Raw genomic sequence first — 23,515 nt, 5'->3', positions numbered from 1 at the left:
GTGACATGGTCTGACTGGTACAGTGCGTCTGTATCACTGATCTCAGACCGTTTGAGAGTTCACATCAGAGAAACATCACCATGAAGAATCTCTCACTACTCTTGTGTTCTTTGCTTCTGAATGGTGAGAGACATTTATTTTATAGCTTTAACAGATACGATTTATCTTTAAGTCGGTAACAGAAATTGCGCATTTGTTGCAATCCTCCAGTTTTCTCATTTGTTTTAACATAAACAAATAATATTAGTTGTATGCTGTAGAAACAGATATTTTGTAAAATGTGTTACATAATTGTGTTCATAAAAACACTTCATACACATGTTTAGTCTTTGTGGTGTATAAATTCAGGATGTGGGTTTTGGCAGTTGACCAATAGGAGGCGCGTAACGGTTTTCGGAGAATACATCAGGAAGATGTTGCGCATCTCATTTCTATCTCTTGTGGACACAAATGTATTGATTTCAGTTTTACATCATAACAATAATTATGAAAAAGAATGAATGTGATGTAATTGTGTTTATGAGTGTATGACTGTGACGCAGGTTCTGTGGGTGTTTATCTCGGTGGGGTTTGTGGTTTTGGGTGCGGTTCCTCAAACACACGACGAGTCCTCATTTGATCTTAGATAATGATGAAATAACTTTACAACAATATAAACACATCTATATCAATAACTTTTAACGGGGTTTGTTCTTTCTACCCGTGCACGATGAATGATATTCTTGTTCGTTGTATATTCATCACTTTCGGTTTCGTTCTTCACCGGATAACAGAAAAAAACACATTTACAGTAAAACACTCGTCAGGCACACAGTGTACTGCAGCTCTAGTCAGTTATTAAATAACATTCAACATTAACAGAAAATAATAAGTTGCATTTTTTACACTAAAACATGTGGAAGGTCAACAAACAATTTCTCACTTCCCTGCATGCACTCAAATTATTAACATAAATATATTATCAGATTTTCTTGGGAGATTATTTTGCCTGTATATATTTCCACTGTCCATGGTGATCATTTGAAGGGAAAATAATATTAGACATCATTTCTGATTTTTATATCACAGCATACTTAATTAAAACACTGATTAATACCTATAAAAGTAACTTAGAGAATTAAGTAATTAAAGTAATTAAATTACAGTAACCTATTACTTATAAGTATGACATAAGATATGAAAAAAAATCTAATTTCCATCAAAGTGCAAAACAGTGAGAACATTATTTTGTGAATATTTTTAAAACAAGTGATTTTACATAAGCTTGGTCTGGATGTATAACACACAGACTATATGAGTCACTTCTGGTGGAATTATGGCACAGATTTGGTTGAGTTGTGACTAAAAAGACGTACAACAGATTAAGGCTGACATTCACTTTCTTAAGCGTCACGGTTCACTGTTAAAGTAAATCTGCTGACTGTGTGTTTAAGATCTGTGTGATATCACTCTTACATTTAACTGTTTAATGCCCGTTTATATAAACTACACATGAATTAAAATGAAGAGGGTTTATTAACATTCCTGCTTGAATACTGCAGTGGTTACACATGAGATGAAATAGGAAATTAAATTAGTCATACGTCATTTGAACTGACCAATCAGAAGACCCCAGTGTGTAACGGCCACCTATGTCTAATGTGTATGTACCTGTAAGATGACGTTTTTTGAATGCACGTGCTCCGACGTTAGCATGCAGGCAGTTGGAGTGGAACGCTGAGATGTGTACAGTCGTGGCCAAAAGTTTTGAGAATTACATAAATATTTGTTTTCAAAAAGTTTGCTGCTAAACTGCTTTTAGATCTTTGTTTCAGTTGTTTCTGTGATGTACTGAAATATAATTACAACCACTTCATACGTTTCAAAGGCTTTAATCGACAATTACATGACATTTATGCAAAGAGTCAGTATTTGCAGTGTTGGCCCTTCTTTTTCAGGACCTCTGCAATTCGACTGGGCATGCTCTCAATCAACTTCTGGGCCAAATCCTGACTGATAGCAACCCATTCTTTCATAATAACTTCTTGGAGTTTGTCAGAATTATTGGGTTTTTGTTTGTCCACCCGCATCTTCAGGATTGACCACAAGTTCTCAATAGGATTAAGATCTGGGGAGTTTCCAGGCCATGGACCCAAAATTTCAACATTCTGGTCCCCGAGCCACTTAGTTATCACTTTTGCCTTATGGCACGGTGCTCCATTGTGCTGGAAAATGCATTGTTCTTCACCAAACTGTTGTTGGATTGTTGGAAGAAGTTGCTGTTGGAGGGTGTTTTGGTACCATTCTTTATTCATGGCTGTGTTTTTGGGCAGAATTGTGAGTGAGCCCACTCCCTTGAATGAGAAGCAACCCCACACATGAATGGTGTTAGGATGCTTTACTGTTGGCATGACACAGGACTGATGGTAGCGCTCACCTTTTCTTCTCCGGACAAGCCTTTTTCCAGATGCCCCAAACAATCGGAAAGGGGCTTCAGCAGAGAATATGACTTTGCCCCAGTCGTCAGCAGTCCATTCACTATACTTTCTGCAGAAGATCAATCTGTCTCTGATGTTTTTTTTGGAGAGAAGTGGCTTCTTTGCTGCCCTTCTTGACACCAGGCCATCTTCCGAAAGTCTTCGCCTCACGGTGCGTGCAGATGCGCTCACACCTGCCTGCTGCCATTCCTGAGCAAGCTCTGCACTGGTGGCACTCCGATCCCGCAGCTAAATCCTCTTTAGGAGACGATCCTGGCGCTTGCTGGACTTTCTTGGACGGCCTGAAGCCTTCTTTACAAGAATTGAACCTCTTTCCTTGAAGTTCTTGAAGAACCTATAAATTGTTGATTTAGGTGCAATCTTAGTAGCCACAATATCCTTGCCTCTGAAGCCATTTTTATTCAATGCAATGATGGCTGCACGAGTTTCTTTGCAGGTCACCATGGTTAACAATGGAAGAACAATGATTTCAAGCATCACCCTCCTTTTAACATGTCAAGTCTGCCATTCTAACCCGATCAGCCTGACATAATGATCTCCAGCCTTGTGCTTGTCAACATTCTCACCTGAGTTAACAAGATGATTACTGAAATGATCTCAGCAGGTCCTTTAATGACAGCAATGAAATGCAGTGGAAAGGTTTTTTTGGGGATTAAGTTAATTTACATGACAAAGAAGGACTATGCAATTCATCTGATCACTCTTCATAACATTCTGGAGTATATGCAAATTGCTATTATAAAAACTTAAGCAGCAGCTTTTCCAATTTCCAATATTTATGTAATTCTCAAAACTTTTGGCCACGACTGTACAGGTGTGATGGTCGCTCTACCACTGACAATGTATTTCATGTTCTTTGTGACGGAACCGGAGGGTTTCCTTCCCCGTTTCTACAGCACTAATACATTTTACAGGATGTTTAAACCCATGGACTATTGTCTTTCTTCCTCGGCTATGGCCATCTGTTCCGTTCCGGGTAACGTTGGTCCTAACTCTCCGGCCCGCCGTTCCAAGTGTATGGAATGATTTAGCGGACTTAATTAAAAAGGAATTGCAAACTTCATTTGCAAATCCGTTTATATTTGTTCGTGTAAAAATTGTGGCTCAAAATTGTGTGGCGCACAATGTCCACCAAATTTCAAAAGGAAAAGCAAAGTCTATTCGCAATTGAATTACCTCTGTTTAACAAGTTACGACCCTGAAATGGCAATTCCTTCCTCTTGCGTCGCGCAGTACGCCTGTCATACCTCCCTTTGCATTTGCATTTCCTTTCACTTGCGCAGAAACCTGTCAGTGGCGGGGGTGGGTTTATGTATGGGGCATGTTTGTATCGGGAAGTGACGACATTCACCGTCGCAGTAGGGGGCAGTCAGTCCAACACCAAGGTCACACCATCAGTGCGACACCGCTTGTGGCTAAAAGGGATCTAGCTACAGCTAAAAGCCAAAATAACGATAATGGAACAAACAAGGATCATATGCAAAGTTTCATATAGGGAAAATCTTTACAATTAATCACAATTGCGGTACTTCACAAGTTTAATTTAAAGAAGTTCAATGAGCTCGATAAACAGATGAACACAAACAGTGGTTTGGTGATCTCAATGAGCAGTCAGTAAAAGTCATTATGTTGTAGAAAAGGCCGTTCAGAAATTAAATGAATGTTTAAATACAGAAACATCTCCATCGAGTCATTTGTAGATGACAGCTGCTTCTGTGTCAAGCAAACTCACTGAAACACTGGAGCACAAGTTTGTGTTTGTCTCACTATGTTATGAGACACAAATAAAGAGATGTAGAATTCACATACTTATGTCATTTACTATTAACTTAAATGCACAAAGTGGACATGTTTTGTTATGGTCGATTAATGGTTATTAATCATGATGTAGCATACGGTCAATAAATGTAATGTCCTCGCTTTGACTTCGGAGTACTGTGAAAACAATACCATAAACAAATGAACATGTGTAGAGGAATGTTGCAGGAGGTGATGATTATCCATCCAGCACTGAAGACTATAACTACAGTCACATGATCTGCTTTTATAAAAACAGCATAACTGAATAAATAACTGTATTTATTATCTGATAAAAGAACACTGTAATCTATCAACACAATGATAAAGCTGAACACATCTGACACATTCATCACTAGTCTGTGTAATGCAGCACACATTTAACAATACAGTGTTATACAAGATTATATTTGATTAAATAACAGTTTGTGTTTGTGTTCTTCAGGTGTGTTTGGTGATACAGAAGATAATGTGTCAGTGAAAGAGGGAGATTCTGTCACACTACAGATTAATCCTGAGGTTATAAACAGAGCTGAAGATCTGTTGTTGTGGTTCAATGACACAAATGTAGCAAAGATTGATTTAGAGGTGAAAGATAGTCAACCAAAATACACTGATGGGAGATTCAGAGACAGACTGAATCTGGACCGTCAGACTGGATCTCTCAACATCACACACATCACATCTAAAGACACTGGAGAATATAAACTGGAGATCATAAGGAAGGATGGAACCATATACAAGACATTCAGAGTTTTTGTCATTGGTGAGTAACTCAAGTCTTTTAAAGTTGTCATTATCTGGATTCAGTTTATTAAAACAGTTGATTTGTTCTGGAATGATCAAGATTCATCATTATAAACAATCATTATGATGTTTTATTTGTTAAAAGATGTAAAATGCATCTATATTTTAAGACACAGTGTGTATACATATTTGTCAATTTCAGAACATTTAAACAAACTAACACAGCAGGGCTGTGATTTAAACAGTGATCAGTGAATGAAATAAGTAAGGGATAATGTACAGGCAGCCAGTTGTTATTGTAGGAGGACGTGAAGCGGTGGGTCTTGTATCACACTGAAGGGGCTTATTTTGCAATAACAGCCGGCTGCTTTTACATCATCCCTCTTATTACACGGCTTCTTGCCACATGAGAAAACTGGACATGAAATGTGAATTTGAAATATTTTATCCGCTCATCTTTAGCGAATGCTGACATTCCAATAGGAAAAGCTGTTTACTTTCGGTTCTAAAGTAAGAAACGATGTTCAAACGTCACAAACAGGCAAATTGGTTTAACCATTTGTAAATATAATGTTATATATGTTACTAAAAGACATATTTATAATGAATTTTTGTGTAATATTAAACTGCCCCTCTCAAAATGATCTTCAGCATCTTGGTAACAGGGTTTTATTAGTTTTGAGGGGTTGTTATTTCAAAAGAACAACCTTGAAATGCTGTGACTGGCCAATCAGAATCAAGCATTCAGATAACTGTAAATAAAGTTTAATTTCTTGTATTTAATATATGCAGTTCAAGAATCCTGTAGTTTACATAATGTTTCTCTTCCTCTCTTTATATCCACAACACCACCTGCTGTACAACAATGGCATTACATCTAAATTTTAAACAAAACTTTAAACACACCATTAAACTTCCTGGATGCACAACTTCTTTGCGTTGAGTCACTTGTAATCCAGTGAAATGTACTTCACAAACACAACACTGATCTCTGGTGATCACAATAACACATTGAGATTAAGTGATAGTTTGACTGAACTCTTTCATGTACTGTGGATATCAATACAAAAATCATTTCATGATTATATATGTCTTGTTTATATAGATCATCTATACATGAAACACTATATTTCCTTCCATGGGGAATTGATTTTTATTCAAACATACAGTTAGAAATGCCAAGTTGCTCCAGAATCTGACAGCAGCACATGACCCCTCTGGACCTAAACCTGATGATCCATGCTTCATTAGTTTTATTTAACTAACTTTGTCTTTTATATGAAGATGTAATCGTTAAGTGTGGCCTCATATGCTGGACTACACAGTTCATGTTTATTTTGTGTAATAATGTGTAAATACTGACAATATTACATGTTCAGTGTTTGTTTTGTGACTGTTTCTATTTCCTTGCTTGCTGTTGATACAGAAGAATTGATCAAAGTGTCAGTGATGGAGGGAGATTCTATCACTCTAAAGACTGGTTCTACTGCAAAGAGAGATGATGTGAAGTGGAAGCTCAATGGCACTGATTTAACTGATTCAAACCATGAAGTGAAGAATCAGACCGGAGACCTGAACATCGTAAACATCAGACGCGATCAATCTGGAGATTATAGAGTGGAAATCAATGGTAGAGGTTTCATCTCACACAAGACATACAGCGTTAAGATCAGTGGTGAGTCACTTATTTATAATATTTTGAGTAAAGTTGTTGACGTTAAACTAAACCATTATAAAAAAATGTTGTTTTTAAGGTAACTGATAATGTTTTAACTTTTGAGTAAATAGTAGTGATGTGTCGTTCGTACTTTTCGTTCAAAGACCCGACTCGTTGTATCGCTCTCGGCTCTATCTGACTCCTGTCGGGGAGAGACGAGTCTTTAGCCGCAGGTAAGGGCGGGTCTATATTTGAAGGGGCACACCATGCTGCCAATCACATGGGAGGATAGACTAGGATCATACCATTATGTGAAAGAAGGAAGGGGAAAACACACTCCGATGATAGCGACTAGCTAGTGTAGTGGTACAGGCTAGGTATACAGAGCCACAGAAAGAGGCGGTGGAGACGGATTGAAGTGTAAAGGGCTCATCAAACTACATTTGCAATCGAAAATCACCGTCGGTGACCTCATTTCGAACAGCTGAGGTGAGGTCAGATAAGGTATTCAATTAAAAAAAGGATAACATTTGAGTAGCATGAATGCTTTAATGTCGCGTTGCAGAGATGGTACAGATGTACACACACCACACACACCTGCAATCGCTCTGACCACGTGCGTAGATGCTATGCATTCGTCATGTAAACCCCGCCTCCAGAATTAAAGGGTGTTGGCAACACTATACCATCTCTCTACATGTTCGAGCTTCAGTTTTACCCCAAAACGCAGAACGATACGCAATTCAGCTGGACTTAACAGAGCCCTTAAGCGTGTCTGAAGAAATGCATCTGAGAACAAGCAGCATCTGGCTGCATTACAATAACATTAAAGATTGCAAAGCCCAGTGCAGAATTTGTCAAATGAAAATATAGGTCAGAGCAGAGTCAACAACAAATCTGCACAGACATCTATGAGCCTCCCACCCCTCCCTGCAGCGGGAGAAATCACATCAGACCATCAGAGCCATCTTATATTTCTAAATGCCAACTTTCACTAAAGACCCATCGAAAGAGATATTTCACTCAAAAATGAAAATTCTGTCATCATTTACTCACCCTCAGGTTGTTTCAAAATGGTCAGTTCTGTGAGAGCATCCACTATCATAGCAGGAAAGAGTATTGTACATTTGTTTCTTCTGTTGAACACAAAGTGAGATATTTTGAAGAATTTATGAACACAAACACTTCTTGGGACCTTTGACTACCGATTAATTTTTCCTACTAGGCCGGTCAATGATATCACAGAATTTAAAATTGCAAACATTCTTCCAATTAACTTTCTAATCTGTCTCATTTATACAGGTATTAAATGAAATGAGGGTGAGCAAATGATGACAGAATCTATCACTTTAATGTTAAGATATTTTGCATTTATTTGATTTGTTTTCTGTGGTTCTGTGTTCAATTGTTCAATTAAAGTTTTATCAGTTTTCACTAAACCTGTTTTCTGAAACGGGCTCCAGACATTAATCCATTTGAAATGTTGTGGATGGACTTAAAGTGAAGAAACTCACAAACACGTCAGAGTTAAAGCTGTTCTGTGTTGAAGAACGGGATTAAATTCCTCCCTGTCATTATGCACGACTGATCAGCGGTTACTTGAACAGTTTAGTTGCTGTTATTCTCACAACAGATACTGAAAGAATGAGTTCACATACTTTTGGCACTCACAGATGTGTAATATTGGATAATTTTCCTGAATAAATAAATGGCTAAGTATAATATTTTGTCTGATTTGTAATTATAAAGGGTTCACAAATTTACGAGCAGGACTGTATAATAAAGACACCAGAAGCTGTTCATGATGTGTTCTTTCTATACACATATGCACAAATGATCAGATTAACATCACAGAACACACAAATCTATCACTTCATCTTCTGTTATGTGTTTATTCTGGAGAAATGTTTAGTTAGTCTGAGAATGTGTTTATGAACCTGAACAGATCAGAATTTGCTCATTAATTGTTTACTGTAATAACAGGCAAGTTTATCAAGTTTAATCTTTGTAAATCTGTTTTCTTCTCTGTGTGTTTGGTGATGTAGATGAAGTGGAGTCAGTGTCAGTGATCGAGGGAGATGATTATACTCTACACACTGATGCTACTCGTACAAAGACTGAAGATGTGATAGAGTGGAAGTTTAAAAACTCTCTCATAGCTTATTCAAACAAAACAACCTCCAAAGGCAGATTTCATATAGACTCGGTTGGTTCTCTCATCATTACAAACATCAGATCTGAAGATTCTGGACTTTATGATGTATACATCACTGGCAGCAAAATCATTCACAAGAGATTCAAAGTTACTGTCACTGGTGAGTATCCTGAGTATCTTTACATCTGAGCTTTTTAAACTATTGACGTGACATCATATTTGACTTACATTTGCTTTTATGTAAATGATACATAGATCATATAAAATTATGTTTAATTAACAAAATTCGGGAAAAGAGCGAGCACATAATTCACCCAGCTGGTTCTCTATCTGCAATCTCATCATCTACCCAATCAGCTCAACAGAGAACCACTACAAATAGAAAAACTGTCTTACCTACATTCTCTCTCTCTAAGCATCCCGCCACAGCTGTAGTGCTGTCTAGGTGACCAGCACGTGGTTGTCCTGTACGAGAGGCCATAGCCTCCTCAGTGCAAGTAGCACAGCCCACAACTGTAGGCAATTGATATGCCAGCGCAGGCGGGGGGCTCCTCCAACGCCCCGCTACAGCGTGCCCGTTGCACACTGCAGCCCACCCCTGCAGGGAGGCATCCGTTGTCACCACGACCTGCCTCGTAACCTGCCCAAGAGGGTCCTCAGTCCGGAGAAAGGTCATGGAAGACCAGGGGGTTAGGGTGCGTCGGCAGAAGGGCGTTATCACCATGCGCCTGTAGCCGGTGTGCCACGCTATCCTCGGATATCGACTCTGTAGCCAGTGTTGGTGCGGTCTCATGTGCATCAACCCGAGGGGTATTATCCCCGCTGAGGACACCATGTGTCTCAGGAGCCTCTGAAACTGTTTCAGGGGGACTGCTGGCTGCCTGAAGTGCTCCAGGCATTTCAACAGTGACTGGGCGCGTACTGCGGACAGCTGCGCCGACATGGTGACGGAGTTGAGTTTCATGCCGAGAAAGAGGATGCTCCGCACCGGGGAGAGCTTCCCCTTCTCTCGGTTGACCTGTAGTCCCAATCGATCTAGGTGCCAGAGTACAAGGTCCCTTTGTGTACACAACAGATCTCGCGAGTGTGCCAAGATAAGCCAGTCGTCGAGATAGTTCAATCAGTGCTATTTTTCATTGCGTGTCTTTAGTAAATACAGACAGTTAAAACAATTATGCCAGAAGAGGCGTCTGCCCTGCTGCAAACTGTTAGTAAATCTGGCCATTTGTCTCTTAAGCCTTCTTTTTGCACTTTCAAACACAGCAAATATGTGCACATTTCACCTCTTACATCACAAAACCGCTGACAGACAACAAGGACACAACTCCAATTGCGGCGTCCTTTAGTTTATATTTATACTGTGCTGTCGGTCGGCTTGCGTTGCATCAGAGGTCTTAATGCCTGTGTGATACAACCTGATAAATGACCCTTCTGGGAAACTCAGTTTGCGAATGACAGCCCGCTTTACTGATTCAATAAATGTGAAAATGTCTACTTTGTGTTTACTGTTTATCTCCTAAATAAAATACCTCCTAAGACCTCCTACACTACAGTGTGCTCACACAAACAGTAACTTGGGTAAAGAATGTAGAAGACATGTCATATCAACATCACTGCAACACAAACACTTGGTCCTGCTTTTCTGTATTAGGTTGTGCTCCCACTAGCCACGGTTGAGCTGCACTTTCCCAGTCACACTGAACTTTATGATACAAACACAGCTTTGTAATGACAAAATGACAGTTTTTATTTAAAAATTACAGCTCATCACAATGGAGTACATTGTAATGTATTTACATAATGTGGGATAATATTATGTAGAAAACCATAAATCACAAAAAAATTACTGTGTTTTCACAGGCAGGGTGACATTTATAATGACTAGAAACATATGTAAATGAAGATCTGTATTACAGTGACATTTAGACAGAATATCACTCAAATCATGTTTTGATTCAGATGATAGGAGCAGTAACTCTAATAACTGGAATGTCTCTCTTTGGCCATTACAGAACCCAGTCAGAGTTCACACTGGACTACAGCTGGTCCTGTATTAGCAGTGGTCCTGCTGCTGCCGCTGCTGGTGGGGGTTTTATATGTATTATACAAGCGCTACAGGAAACGTAAGTAACATATTCAATGACTGTTTCATATGAAAAAAAAAATGGATTTATATCATTGTTAAGTATCAGCACTGCTGACAGATGTGTGTGTGTGTGTGTGTGTGTGTGTGTGTGGTTAGGTGTTAGGTGTTGAAATGCTTGAATATGGGGTGAGTCAGAGCACAACAATAAACAAACAAAAACCAACCACTAAAACAATAATATTCAAACAAATATACAATTAATCTACTTGTCTAACACAATCCAGATTAATGAAATAAATGTCTCTCACACTCTGCTCTTTATGTGTGGATACTGAATACAGTTTTTGTTTTATATCATTTATTATTAACCATTTGGTATAGAATTGGTTAACTGTTTACATTTCTGAAACAACCATGTTATATAAATGTGTCTCTTCTTAATATAAATAACACAAAAAATGTCCAATGGCTTATTGTATACAACACATTAGAACAAAGATATAATACAAAGAGTACTTAAATATATAAACATGAGAATGACAAGCGTCGCAACAAAATCAAAAGCAGACAAAGAACTTAATGAACAGACAGGCTTAAATACACATGGGGAACAGAATCAGGTGAGGGACTTATTTACCAAAGACTAACACAGACAATGAACACAGAAGACAAAACCACAACATAACAAAACCGAAACTGACTAAAACTGTGACACAAACTGTTATTTTATTTTGATTTCCTGTAACTCAGACCATGTAAAAGGTTTAGATGTTTGTCTTCAGTTTTCAGCACAAGAACATTTTATACAGTTTGACCTCAAGATTAGAATTTACACAATTAAAAAACATATTTACTATTATTATAATGTATATGTACTGTACATTGAGCTTTTCAAGTTGTAGTCTAAATCCTAAAAAGTGTTTGAGCCATGGTTTCTGTATTTCAGAACAGCCATTTTTGCTTTACGAGTAAAATAAATCGGTAACACTTTACAATAAGGTGCAATATGTTAACAGTAAATGCATTAGCTGACAATTAACAGTTTAGTTTTTCAACAATTATTAATCCTTGTTAATGTTAGTTCATGTCAATACAGTTATTCATGTTAGTTTATTGTGTATTATCTTACGTTAGCAATGACAACGTTTGATTTTAATAATAGTAAATGCTGAAAAATTAACATGAATTAATATGAATAAATGCTCTAGATGAACGTATGTAAGATAATGTTAGCTAATGCATTGACTAATTGTTAACAAATAGCACCTTATTATAAAATGATACCAAATAAAGCCTGTTGAGTTAGAGAATATCATAGGACACTTGGTTATTTTGTTCTAGATTAAAACACAGACATACAGTCACCTTTGTATAAATGCTGCTAACAAGTTTCTTTAATAACAGATACCATAAGCATTTGAGATTTATTATTTATTTGTCACACTTTACAATAAACTGTATTTCTTAACATTGGTTTAGAACATTTTCACTAACTTACATAACAATAAGCAATATAGATTTTATATTATGTTAATTTCAGCATTTACTTATACATGTTAAAAATCAAACAGTGCAGCTGTTAACATTAGTTAATACACAATGAATTGACATGATCAACTATATTGACATTAAAAACAAAAAGCAGAAAACTATTACATTACCTTTAGAATTCGCTGACAGACAATGAAACAAGTGTAATATCTGAGAAATAACAGAGGAAACAACACAAGGAAAAAAAAAACACATTTGTTTATTGACAAATTACTTGAAAAGCTGAAATTAAATGAATATAGAAGTAAATCAAATATAATAATTACATTAAAATACTAACTTATTAACTGTCTGAAATGCTGTTGTGTTGATTTATCTTGTGCTTATTTTGTTGTAAATGCTCTTACCACTGGCTTTCCTGTAGCTCAGTGGTAATAGCATTGCGTTAACAATGCAAGGTTGTGGGTTCGATCCCAGGGGATTGCAAATACCTATGTATAATGTATAGGATTAAGCAATGTAAGTCGCTTTGGATAAATGCGTCTGCCAAATGTCTTTCTGTATGTACACTTTATAACATGTAAATGTGAGATCACATGATCTATTAACACCTGTGATTATGTCTGTGTTCTCTTACAGAAAAAAGTCAAAAAGAAGAAGAGAAGGACACCGTTAAACATTTGAAGAATGAGGAAGAATGAGGAGACTTCAACCATCAATAGCTCATACATTCTCTGAATATACAGATGATGACAAAAGACAAAATATTTTTCAATGCTCAACATTTTGTCTCATTTTAAATTATGAGTCATCCTGAGGCCCCCATGAATGTCAGCTGGGGCCCCATGTTGAGAACCACTGGTTTAGAGACATTACACCTTTTTTAGTATATAGGCTACTGGATTTGTTTTTTTTGCGTGATGGGATGAATTTATTTAAAATCATGCAGATGTAGTATTTTTGTAAATGTGTATATTTTAAGCATGATTGATGTGCTATTGTTTTTACTCAGCCTGTGCTACAGCAAAAATAGACTCAATGTGTAAAAGATCATTACACTGCTGTTCTCTCTCTATCTCTCTCTCTCTCAAATAACGAAGTCAATTTAGGTTTCAATTGAAGGAAAAGTTCCATAAATGTTGATGTTGTCATTAATGTTATCTGTAGTCACACTTAACACACAGTAGAGCTATTCTGTACACTGGGGGATATTTTGTGTTGATCTGCTCTCACTTCTCATTTGATGAACTTTATTTTTATTAAGTTTATTTCCAGACAACCACTTCATGTACAAATTTTCAACAGTGGTGCGAATAAATGATGATTTGAGTGTAATGTTGTAAACAACTTCAGCATATGACTTGAAACACACCAAGACCCTTTCATCCGTCTGGGACGAGTAAATGACATTGATCATTCTAAAGAAGTCATTAATGTACATTTTAATAAATGTATGATTATTCAATTTATAAAACATTACTGGTTATGCTTTTGTAACAGCTTTTTTTTTACTTTATAGTATAACAGCAAAACCGGCAATGTCAAAATGAAATTGTGAAAATAGCTTTCCTTTAGCTCAGTGGTAAGAGCATTGTGTTAACAACGCAAGGTTGTGGTTTCGATCCCAGGGGATTGCAAATACCTATGTATAAATGTATAGGATAAAGCAATGTAAGTCGAAAGCGTCTGCCAAATGCATAAATGTAAAATTAAAAGGCAATAATCTAAAAAGAACACTCAAAGAAAAACTAAACACATACAATCATAGTTCAACAAAAAATGAGTAAACTAAATCAAAGTAAATGTGATTATAACATTCTTTATATTTGATTGATCAGCGTCTTGTGACGACACCTGCATACACCACATCATCCTCTTCTTGACCTCTCTGTGAGAAACACAAACACACAAGTTCAAACAGTAGATATGAAGCACTGTAGGAGGACATGGAAGTCATTTAATGAAAGGATGATGTTTTAGTATTCTATAATGAAGACTGGGATATCTTCTCTTTCGAATTTTTATTTTTGTTCAAACTTGCTGTTTGTTCGGCCTGATCTTACATAAACCATTTTGAAGGTGGCTAATTCATAATAATATGCCATAATTCAAAATGTCTGATGAAAATCATATCAAAATAAACCACTGGTAGAAAAAAGCAATACTGAAGCCCCACTCGTAACCAGAACTGTCAATGATGTAAAATCAAAACATACTTAAAGTGTTATAGCGGATCAATATAAATAAATCATGATTTACTCTGTTCTCTGCATGGTGTTTGTAGAATGTTGGATCAGCATACGTGATCTCGTCTTCATGAGTCTGATCTGTAACTATAAAGATAGATTACAAATACAACAACAAAACTCTCAACTATCATTAGAAGTCTAAAATAATTGATTCACAGTTCATCTCTCATCTGTCAGTCTCTCTGATCATCTGTATCTGTCATTTACTTTGTTGTTGTTGTTGACTTGTGTTTGTGTGTCTTCTGCAGATGAAGAACATCAGCAGTCCAGATACAATCATCACACATCCAACAGCACAAGAGATCACAACTATATAAACTGAATGTGTTCCTCCTTCAGTATGATGAACATCTGCTGCTGTAATAATAAACAACAACAAAACACTTTTAGATTTAAGAGTGAACACATCTGATCTGTAAATCTGAGTTTATTTCATTCAGAGAATTCTCACCTTCATCATGTCGATCTATTGGATGTTTGTCAGCGTCTAAAGAGAGCAGAAACCAACATGTATTCATAAAGGGTTATAAATGTATATCGTATGCAAAATAGCAATACTACGGATCCCTTCTGGGGACACGGTGGTGGGAAAAATATTAGACGAAAGAGAAAAAGTAATTTTATAGTTTTTGCGTTATTTTGCAAAACTTTTGCGTTCCCCCTAGAAACATTGCGTTCTCTCACAAACATATTTGCTTTATCTCGCAAAACATTCAAACGTCCTGTTATTCCGCTCCGTACATTAACAATGGACTGGTTCATAATAGATTCCCCGACCAATAACTTGTGAGGTAAACGTTGCTAAACTGGCGGGTACCGACCGGCCAAGCGGACTGCAGCCCGGGTGGTTGGTGAGGCTAAAACTCGGGCCTGGGAGGAGTTCGGTGTGGCCATGGAGAAGGACTATCGGTCGGCCTCGAAGAGATTCTGGCAAACCGTCCGGCGCCTCAGGAGGGGGAAGCAGTGCCCTACCAACGCTGTTTACAGTGGAGGGGGGCAGCTGTTGACCTCGACCGGGGATATCATCGGGCGGTGGAAGGAATACTTCGAGGATCTCCTCAATCCCGCCGTCACGTCTTCCATTGAGGAAGCAGAGGCTGAGGGTATGGAGGCGGACTCGTCCATCACTCTGACTGAAGTCACCGAGGTAGTCAAGAAACTCCTCGGTGGCAGGGCACCGGGGGTGGATGAGATCCACCCTGAGTCCCTCAAGTCTCTGGATGTTGTGGGGCTGTCTTGGCTGACACGCCTCTGCAGCACCGCGTGGTGGTCGGGGACAGTGCCCTTGGACTGGCAGACCTCATCCTCCCCGGGAAAGTCTATGCCAGGGTACTGGAGAGGAGAATCCGGCCGATGGTAGAACCTCGGATTCAGGAGGAACAGTGTGGTTTCCGTCCCGGTCGTGGAACACTGGACCAGCTGTATAACCTCTCCAGGGTGCTGGAGGGTTCATGGGAGTTTGCCCAACCAATCCACATGTGTTTTGTTGAGAAGGCATTCGACTGTGTCCCACGCGGCATCTTGTGGAGGGTGCTCCGGGAGTATGGGATTCGGGACCCTTTGCTAAGGGCTATCCGGTCCCTGTACGACCGGAGCAGGAGCTTGGTCGCATTGCCGGCAGTAAGTCAGACTTCTTCCCGGTGCATGTTGGACTCCGGCAGGGCTGCCCTTTGTCGCCGGTTCTGTTCATTATTTTTATGGACAGAATTTCTAGGCGCAGCCAGGGGCCGGAGGGCGTCGGGTTTGGGTACCACACAATTTCATCTCTGCTCTTTGCCAATGATGTCGTCGTGCTGGCCCCATCAGACCAGAACCTTCAGCATGCACTGGGACTGTTTGCAGCCGAGTGTGAAGCGTGTAGTGAATTCAATGAGGAACAGTATTCTTTAAACACTATTCTTCATCAAATATGTAAGAATTATCATGAGCTTTGATCTCACTTATAAGTAATATTTTCTCCACCACCCTTTGTAAGGGAAACAAATATCAACCCAAATTGGGATGAATTTAATCAATAATGATCAATTATAATTATCTGGATCAAATTCATGATTTGGGGAAATCACTTAGCATTACGAGTAGGTAGCAAGAATCGGCATGTTTAGGGACTCCAGATTATGAGCATGAACTACAAACAACATCACGTGTGAAACAAGACAGGACTTTATTACCTACACTAGACACATACTAAGCTACCATACACACACATACAGTTAAGCATTGGTAGAAGGTTGAAGTTGAAGCAAAGAGAAGAACAAAGCATGGATTATGGCAGTTTATGATATTCAGAAGATCAATAGCCTGAACTAAACATCAGCACCTTTGTTAAAAGGATTAATGATGCCCAATGTATCCATTAATAAGACTAAGTTTGATACTTGCACGTCTTGCTCATCAAAAGAAAGAAAGTGTCCTGATGCAGTTTGTTAAGGCTCCAGTTGATCTTGGCTGAAAGTGATCAGAGAGAACCAGTTTTATGCAGAGGATCTGTATCTGGAAAGACGAGGCCGCAGCCTGGCACAAACTTATGGGTTAAAGGTAAAGTCTTCTTCTAGTCCATCCTTTGGGGATGCAGAACGCAAGGAGATGCAGAACAAACCCCCACAAACTGCAAACCTGAAGATCAACTCCTAAAAACCCCCCACCAAACACACACACACAACTCAAAGACTACACAAAAGAGAAAAAGAGACTCTTCTCGTGGTCTCTTTTAAACTGTAAGGATGTCACATCCTACAGACGTGACTGATCCAATCAGGAGATGCAACTTTGGAGGGAAAGTTAATTGTCTTTGTCTCTCAGATGGTGTTTTGCTTGTTAGAGCTGATTGGATGTTCACTAAGACTTCTAAGAGTTTGATAAAACTAATATGAAAAGAGTTACCAAAACACAACAAACATCAACATAAAGGACATCACAAATGTAGCTCATAGACACAAAACATGATCTAAATATCATCTTGGTTAAATGAGTTACTACAAATCTAAAAATTCCAGTAGTTAAACACACATTTATGGATACTTTGGATTAATGTATAAAAACAGACATAACAACCAGAACATCAATACATGGAAATGTTATAAATGAATATATGTACATTTCCATATAAATGCATTTAGAATTGTATGTCTGTCCCCAAAGTGAGTAAAGAGAGTTCAGCTCCCTACATTCCATTCGGTCGTAAAATACTCTATCTTGATGGATTGGTGTGAGTTGCTATGGTCACCAGAGATCTTGTCCTGCCCTTGGTGTAAGTTGCAGATTGGGGGTAGGTCCCCAAGCGACTAGCTTGGGGACCTACATATTGCTGCAATATTTAAGAAATTGAATTAGTTATTGCGTGTCTGATCGGTCTCAGGTACTACAAGCGGCTGGGATGAGAATCAGCACCTCCAAATCCGAGGCCATGGTTCTCAGGGCGATCCCTTAGAGACAGGGTGAGAAGCTCGGTCACTCGGGAGGAGCTCAGAGTAGAGCCGCAGCTCCTCCACATCGAGAAGGGCCAGCTGAGGTGGCTCGGTGGACGCCCCCTGGACGCCTTCCCGGGAAGGTGTTCCAGGCATGTCCCACCGGGAGGAGACCCCAGGGGAGACCTATGACACGCTGGTGGGTCTCCTGGCTGGCCTGGGAACGTCTCGGTGTCCCCCAGGAAGAGCTGGAGGAAGTGTCTAGGGAGAGGGAAGTCTGGGCATCACTGCTTAGATTGATGCCCCCGCGACCCGGCCCCGGATAAGCAGAAGAAGATGGATGGATGGATGGATGGATGGATGGTGTTTGTTCGAATTCAAAATGGTTTGCGAGAGAACGCAAATGTGTTTGCAAGATAACGCAAAAGTTTTTGCAAGATAACGCAATGTTTCTCAGGGGGAACGCCATGATTATACGAGATAACGCAAAAGCCTTAAAATATATTTTACTCCTCCCTCACATTTTTTTTTCCACCACCATGTCCCTAAAAGGACTCCGTAGGCGCAGGCAGGTAAGGTTTAACAAAATATTTTAATCACTCAAAACAGAGAAAAATAACAGGGACAATAAGCCTTGAATAATCCTATACGAAGAAGCATAACATGAAACAACATAAACAGCGACAACAATCTGACAAGGAACTGGGAACCAAAGGGCATTTAAATAAGGAACAACTGACGAGGGATAATTACCAAAGGGAGGAGAACGGCAGGTGACAGAGATTAAACACTGAGGAATGATTACGGGAGACAGAAGGGCAGGGCTGAGAGACATGACAGGAGGACACGTGGCGCAAAGTAACAACAGCAGCCGCGCGTCTCCACACAAATCAACCACAGGACATGTTTCTGTCCTGACCTTGTCCAGAGAGTTAGAGAACTGAAAAACAGGAAGGACAAAGTCCTGACAAGAATTTCAGATAAAGTTTAAGAATGAAATATAATAAATTGTAAATTACACATTTTTTTTTAACTAATGAAAGTTTTTCATTCATGTATACTCTGCTATCATATCATTACCATCTCATAATGTCTTCATCTTTTTTAATCTCAACATAATAAGACATTATGTGCAGGGATGCCCATGAGTGGTGCGCAGGTGCGCATGCGCAACCAAATTAAACATGCGCTCTGTAAATAGGTTTAGACATTTACATTTATGCATTTGGCAGATGCTTTTATCCAAAGCGACTTACATTGCTTTATCCTATACATTTTACATAGGTGTTTGCAATCCCCTGGGATCGAAGCCACAACCTTGCGTTGTTAAAGCAATGCTCTTACCAGCTCATTTGAGATCCGACATGGTTGAAAGCTTTTAATGCACAAGTACAATCACTGTTTTAGACGGCCTAAATGTATTACCATTGTCACGGTGTGACAAATGGTATATGGAACTTATTCCCGTTGAAGCCGTGTTTCCGCTGGGACACTTTGAGTGTAACACCGGTCCCAGGCCTGTGTGTGCGTCTGTTGCCATGACAACCCCAAATGACCGATTGGAAACAGGTGTGGGGAATTTACCTTGGGGGTTTGAGTGAGGTCCTGTCAGCACTTGAGAGAGTATAAAAAGCAAGAGAAAGAGACTGTCGGGGTGGTTCTCTCCCGTGAGAAGTCGTTTTATCGAGTGGTTGCAGTTATTGGAGTGCGGGTGAATGAAGAGGAGAGTGTGGACTTGATGAGGGACTCGAGGGCAACAGAGGGAAAGTGAAATATCCTGTTTGCATTGGAGAGGAGCTAGGTAGTCGAGAACTGAGTCTCGTAATTGCATGTATTCGACACTGAATTGGATGTGGTTTGGAGTGTGTGGATCACGATCATAAATGTCACCGAGTGGATTGTACTGATTCATTGCCGACCTCCTGTCTCTTTCTCCATCATAAATGGTGATGTGAACTCTGCCTGTGTTTGTGAAGAAAAACATCCCGAAATACCCTTTGCAGCATTGATGAACGCGGCCCCCTCGGACAGAGACCCAAGGGTGAGTGCGGGCTTTAAATTGCACGTCGTGAAGTGAGATTTCAGTGCCTAAGATTGACGTTTCCCCCACTTTATATGCTAGAAGTGGAATTGCTGTGTGTGTGGAAGATACATTCCCTTTGCCGTGCACTCTCCCTGTGCTACGCTGGTCTACTGTCAATAGTGAGAGTTCTGTGTCATTGCTCTGTTCTAACTGAGTGGATGTTGAGGAATTATCATCTGGACTCTGAATTAACCCCTCTGTTTGAGTGAATAAGAGACGAGATGCCTTGTTGAATTGTTCGTGGTCTGTCTCCGTAGAAGTCCCATTCATCCTGCTGACGTTGAGTCTGCTGTATTCCTGCAACGCAGCCGTATTGTGAGAAGTGCTCACTCCCTTCTATGCACATGAACTGTATACCTTGTGTGAAGCACCCTTTCTGTCTGCTCCAGTAGAGGTCCCGTTCAGCCCATCGACTTTGAGCCTGCTGCAACCTGGGAGCCCACCTGTGTGGGGAGAAGTGACTGTCCCTCTGCTGTGAACGTAAAGCCGGTCCGTTCTGTCTGGAATATCCACTTCATCTAGGCCAGAAGAGGTCTTGCTCAGCCTGTCGAATTGAGTCTAGGGAATTCCTGCAATTCATCTGTATCGTGAGAAGTGTTCGTCCCCTTCCAACTCATGTGAACCGTATGCTTACTTGAAGTATCCCTTCTGTCTGTTTCAGTAGGAGCCCTGTGCAACCGGTTGACTTCGAGTCTACTGTATCCTTATAGTCACCTGTGCTGAGAGAAGTGGCTGTCCTTCTGTTACGAACGGGGTTGGTACACTTTGTCTGGAGTATTCCTCTGTTCCAGTTTCTGTGCCTGTGGAGAGAGGGAGGTTGAAATTATTCGCTTACCCTGTAAAGATTCCCTCGCCACCCCATCATCAGAGTGTGAATCTGCTGTATACGTACCTGACTGACGGCCATCTGCTCCGGATCTCGTACCTGTGAAGGAAGGGAGGTTGGAAATATTTACTTACCAGAGAGACTTACCGGGCCGTTCGCCTGTTTACTGCATCTCCACCTGGGAAAGACCTACCTGACAATTTACCTGTCCACCGCCCCATTCACTACAGGGCCCGCACTGAGGAAGAGAGAGGGAGAGACCCTGGTTGTTGTACTGTTCACCTTCGATTCCTGAGGGCAAGAAGGAAGAAGATTTTAGACTAGGATTTTCAAATTGCTTTTACTTCTAAATAAAACTTGTTGAAATTTTATTCTGTCTCCGATTTCTCCCTCTGATACGCTCCTCGAGGTGGTCCTGGTTCAGGGGTGGGCGTAGTCCGGCTTGACCCATCCCGACCTGTGACAGACTTTTGGCGTAGTCGGCAGGGTCTGCCTCGAGTTGAGCGACCAGAGGTGAGATGGCAGAAGAGGGAGAGCCCGGGGTGCGGCAACCGGTCATGCCGATCTTCATGGGGGCTCCGTGGGCTCCGAAGTATGGAGGCCCGGGATCTGAGATGAGTTTGTCGATGTGGAAGACCCAGGTAGAGTACCTGGCAGGGCTTCAAGGTTTGAGCGCCCCACAGAAGGTCCAGTTTGTTCTAAACTCCTTGGATGGAGAAGCGAGAAGAGAAGTTCAGGCGGCTCCGGAAGCAACCCGAGCAACTGTCCAGGCCATTTTTGACTTTCTCACGGGACAATATGGAGACGCCACCCCGGTAGCTGTTCTGAGAACGAAATTCTTTAATTCTCGGCAAGGCCCTCGCCAATCTGTTCGGGCATTTACCCTACAGCTGCGGGAGCAGTTTTCTAGACTTACGGGGAGACAGGATCATGGCCTGGGGGGCGAAGAGGCTCTGCTCCGAGATCAGTTTTTACTGGGGTTACGGGAGGGTCCTGTGCGCCAGAGTCTGCGGGTGCAATTTCGACGAACACCGAATCTGACTTTTGAAGAGCTTCGACGAGAAGCGCTGGCCCTTGAGCATGATCATGCGGAGAATGTAGATCCCCCCAGCTGTCTAGCCACGAACGTTGGGGGCACCCCTTCGACTACTGTGGCACCCGACTGGAAGCAGGCCCTACGGGAAGAACTGAAGAGAGATGTGCGGGAACAAATGTCTGACCTGTCCAAATCTTTTATGGAGGAGCTCCGTCGAGAACGCCCCCAGTTGTCCTCTTTACCGCGGGAGCGGACTTACTCTGATGGGAATCGTCCCCCCGACCGCCGTCCATCCCGACCTTCGGGCTCTCGATTCCAGTGGGATGAACACGGGCGTCCCATCTGTAACGGCTGTGGAGAGCCGGGGCATTACTTTCGTCAGTGTCCTGCTCGACGTGCATCGCAAGGGGGTTTTTAGAGTTTCCGGCCACTGTGGGTCAAGTGGTCGGGACCCCCTCATCAGACCCCTTCCTACCTACATCTTTTAGGAGCCGCTTGGTGGGCTGTTGCCCGGTGGTGGTGGTTCAGGTTAATGACCAGGAAGTGCAGTGCCTTTTGGATACAGGCTCCCAAGTGACCCTATTCACCGAAAGCTTGGCCCATGAGTTGTTTGGCACCGAAAGTCGACCACCTGCGGAAGCCCCCTGGTTGACGCTACGTGGGGCAAATGGCCTCGACATCCCGTACGTAGGATATCTTGTGACCGATCTGAAGATTCACGGGGTTGTAGTGTCTCAGAAAGGAGTGGTGGTCGTACGAGACACATGCCTGGGGTCTCATCGTGCCCTGATTGGGATGAACGTCATTGCAGACTGTTGGGAGGATTTGTTTCGGAGTAGACCGGCTCGGGCAGTTACAACATCGGCCGGCCAGGAGTGGGACCGCATCAGGGCTGACTGCCGCCGGGTATGTCTTGCCGAACGACAGGGGGATAGGGAAAGCACGGGAAGAGTGGCCTGCCGTTACGCCTTATCCATTCCAGCTCAGAGTGAGGCTGTGGTCTGGGCCAGGTTGCCCCCTCGACTTTATAGTCCGGAAGAATGGGTCATGGTGGAACCTCACGAAGATGGTCCCAAGGTGGAAGTCGCTCGAGGATTGGCGACTGTTCGGGGGGGCCGGGTCTCAGTGCGGGTCAGGAACATGAACCCCTTTCCTGTGCATTTGTATCATCACCAACGGTTGGCCCGAGTGACCTCAGTGAGACCCCAGCAGGTTCGTGAACAGGGTGAAGTTAATTTCAATCGAGTGAGCCCGACAGTGGTCGAGGTGGCCCTGGCACGAGCTGGTCCGGAGGCGGGAGAGACAGGAAGAGGAATGCCTGCCCACCTGACGGGGGAGTCTTTACGGGGTGAAGGACTAGGTGAAGAGCAATTGGGACAACTCCAAGAGTTCTTGAGGAAGTGGCAACACTTGTTTTCCACTCATGACGAGGACTACGGTCGCACAGAGGTGGTAAGACATCAAATCCCAACTGGGGACGCTGCACCCAGCCGAGAGCGTTATC

At 41.2% G+C, this 23,515-nt stretch overlaps 2 protein-coding genes across 4 annotated transcripts; both read left to right on the top strand.

Annotated features, from left to right (window-relative positions):
- On the top strand, positions 1–13,896 carry LOC130429503 (obscurin-like). 3 transcript variants are annotated; one of them, XM_056758098.1, is made up of 7 exons: positions 1–123; positions 4,720–5,040; positions 6,448–6,696; positions 8,724–8,993; positions 10,846–10,956; positions 11,076–11,105; positions 13,050–13,896. In XM_056758098.1, the coding sequence occupies exons 1-6, from the start codon at positions 81–83 to the stop codon at positions 11,087–11,089; spliced, it is 1,008 nt and encodes a 335-aa protein (XP_056614076.1). In that variant the 5' UTR covers positions 1–80; the 3' UTR covers positions 11,090–11,105; positions 13,050–13,896. The 3 variants fall into 3 exon arrangements, with proteins under 3 accessions (XP_056614076.1, XP_056614074.1, XP_056614077.1); XM_056758096.1 differs by lacking the exon at positions 11,076–11,105; XM_056758099.1 differs by lacking the exons at positions 6,448–6,696; positions 11,076–11,105.
- Positions 13,897–19,501: 5,605 nt separating this feature from the next.
- On the top strand, positions 19,502–23,515 carry LOC130429505 (uncharacterized). The gene is made up of 2 exons (XM_056758102.1): positions 19,502–20,107; positions 20,189–23,515. Exon 2 carries the CDS (start codon positions 21,494–21,496, stop codon positions 22,427–22,429), a length of 936 nt encoding a protein of 311 aa, XP_056614080.1. The 5' UTR covers positions 19,502–20,107; positions 20,189–21,493; the 3' UTR covers positions 22,430–23,515.

This window comes from Triplophysa dalaica, chromosome 10 (genome assembly GCF_015846415.1).
Source record: "Triplophysa dalaica isolate WHDGS20190420 chromosome 10, ASM1584641v1, whole genome shotgun sequence".
Lineage (NCBI taxonomy): Eukaryota > Metazoa > Chordata > Actinopteri > Cypriniformes > Nemacheilidae > Triplophysa > Triplophysa dalaica.
Note: the sequence above shows the minus strand (reverse complement) of the source record. Positions and strands in the feature narration are given on the sequence as shown.

Bases quoted from the DNA above. Each gene is read 5' to 3' on its own strand.
- LOC130429503 (XM_056758096.1), top strand. From the start codon at position 81: ATGAAGAATCTCTCACTACTCTTGTGTTCTTTGCTTCTGAATG. The intron at 5,041-6,447 runs GTGAGTAACTCA...CTGTTGATACAG, and splicing joins ATTCAGAGTTTTTGTCATTG to AAGAATTGATCAAAGTGTCA. The intron at 8,994-10,845 runs GTGAGTATCCTG...TGGCCATTACAG, and splicing joins ATTCAAAGTTACTGTCACTG to AACCCAGTCAGAGTTCACAC.
- LOC130429505 (XM_056758102.1), top strand. From the start codon at position 21,494: ATGGCAGAAGAGGGAGAGCCCGGGGTGCGGCAACCGGTCATGCCGATC.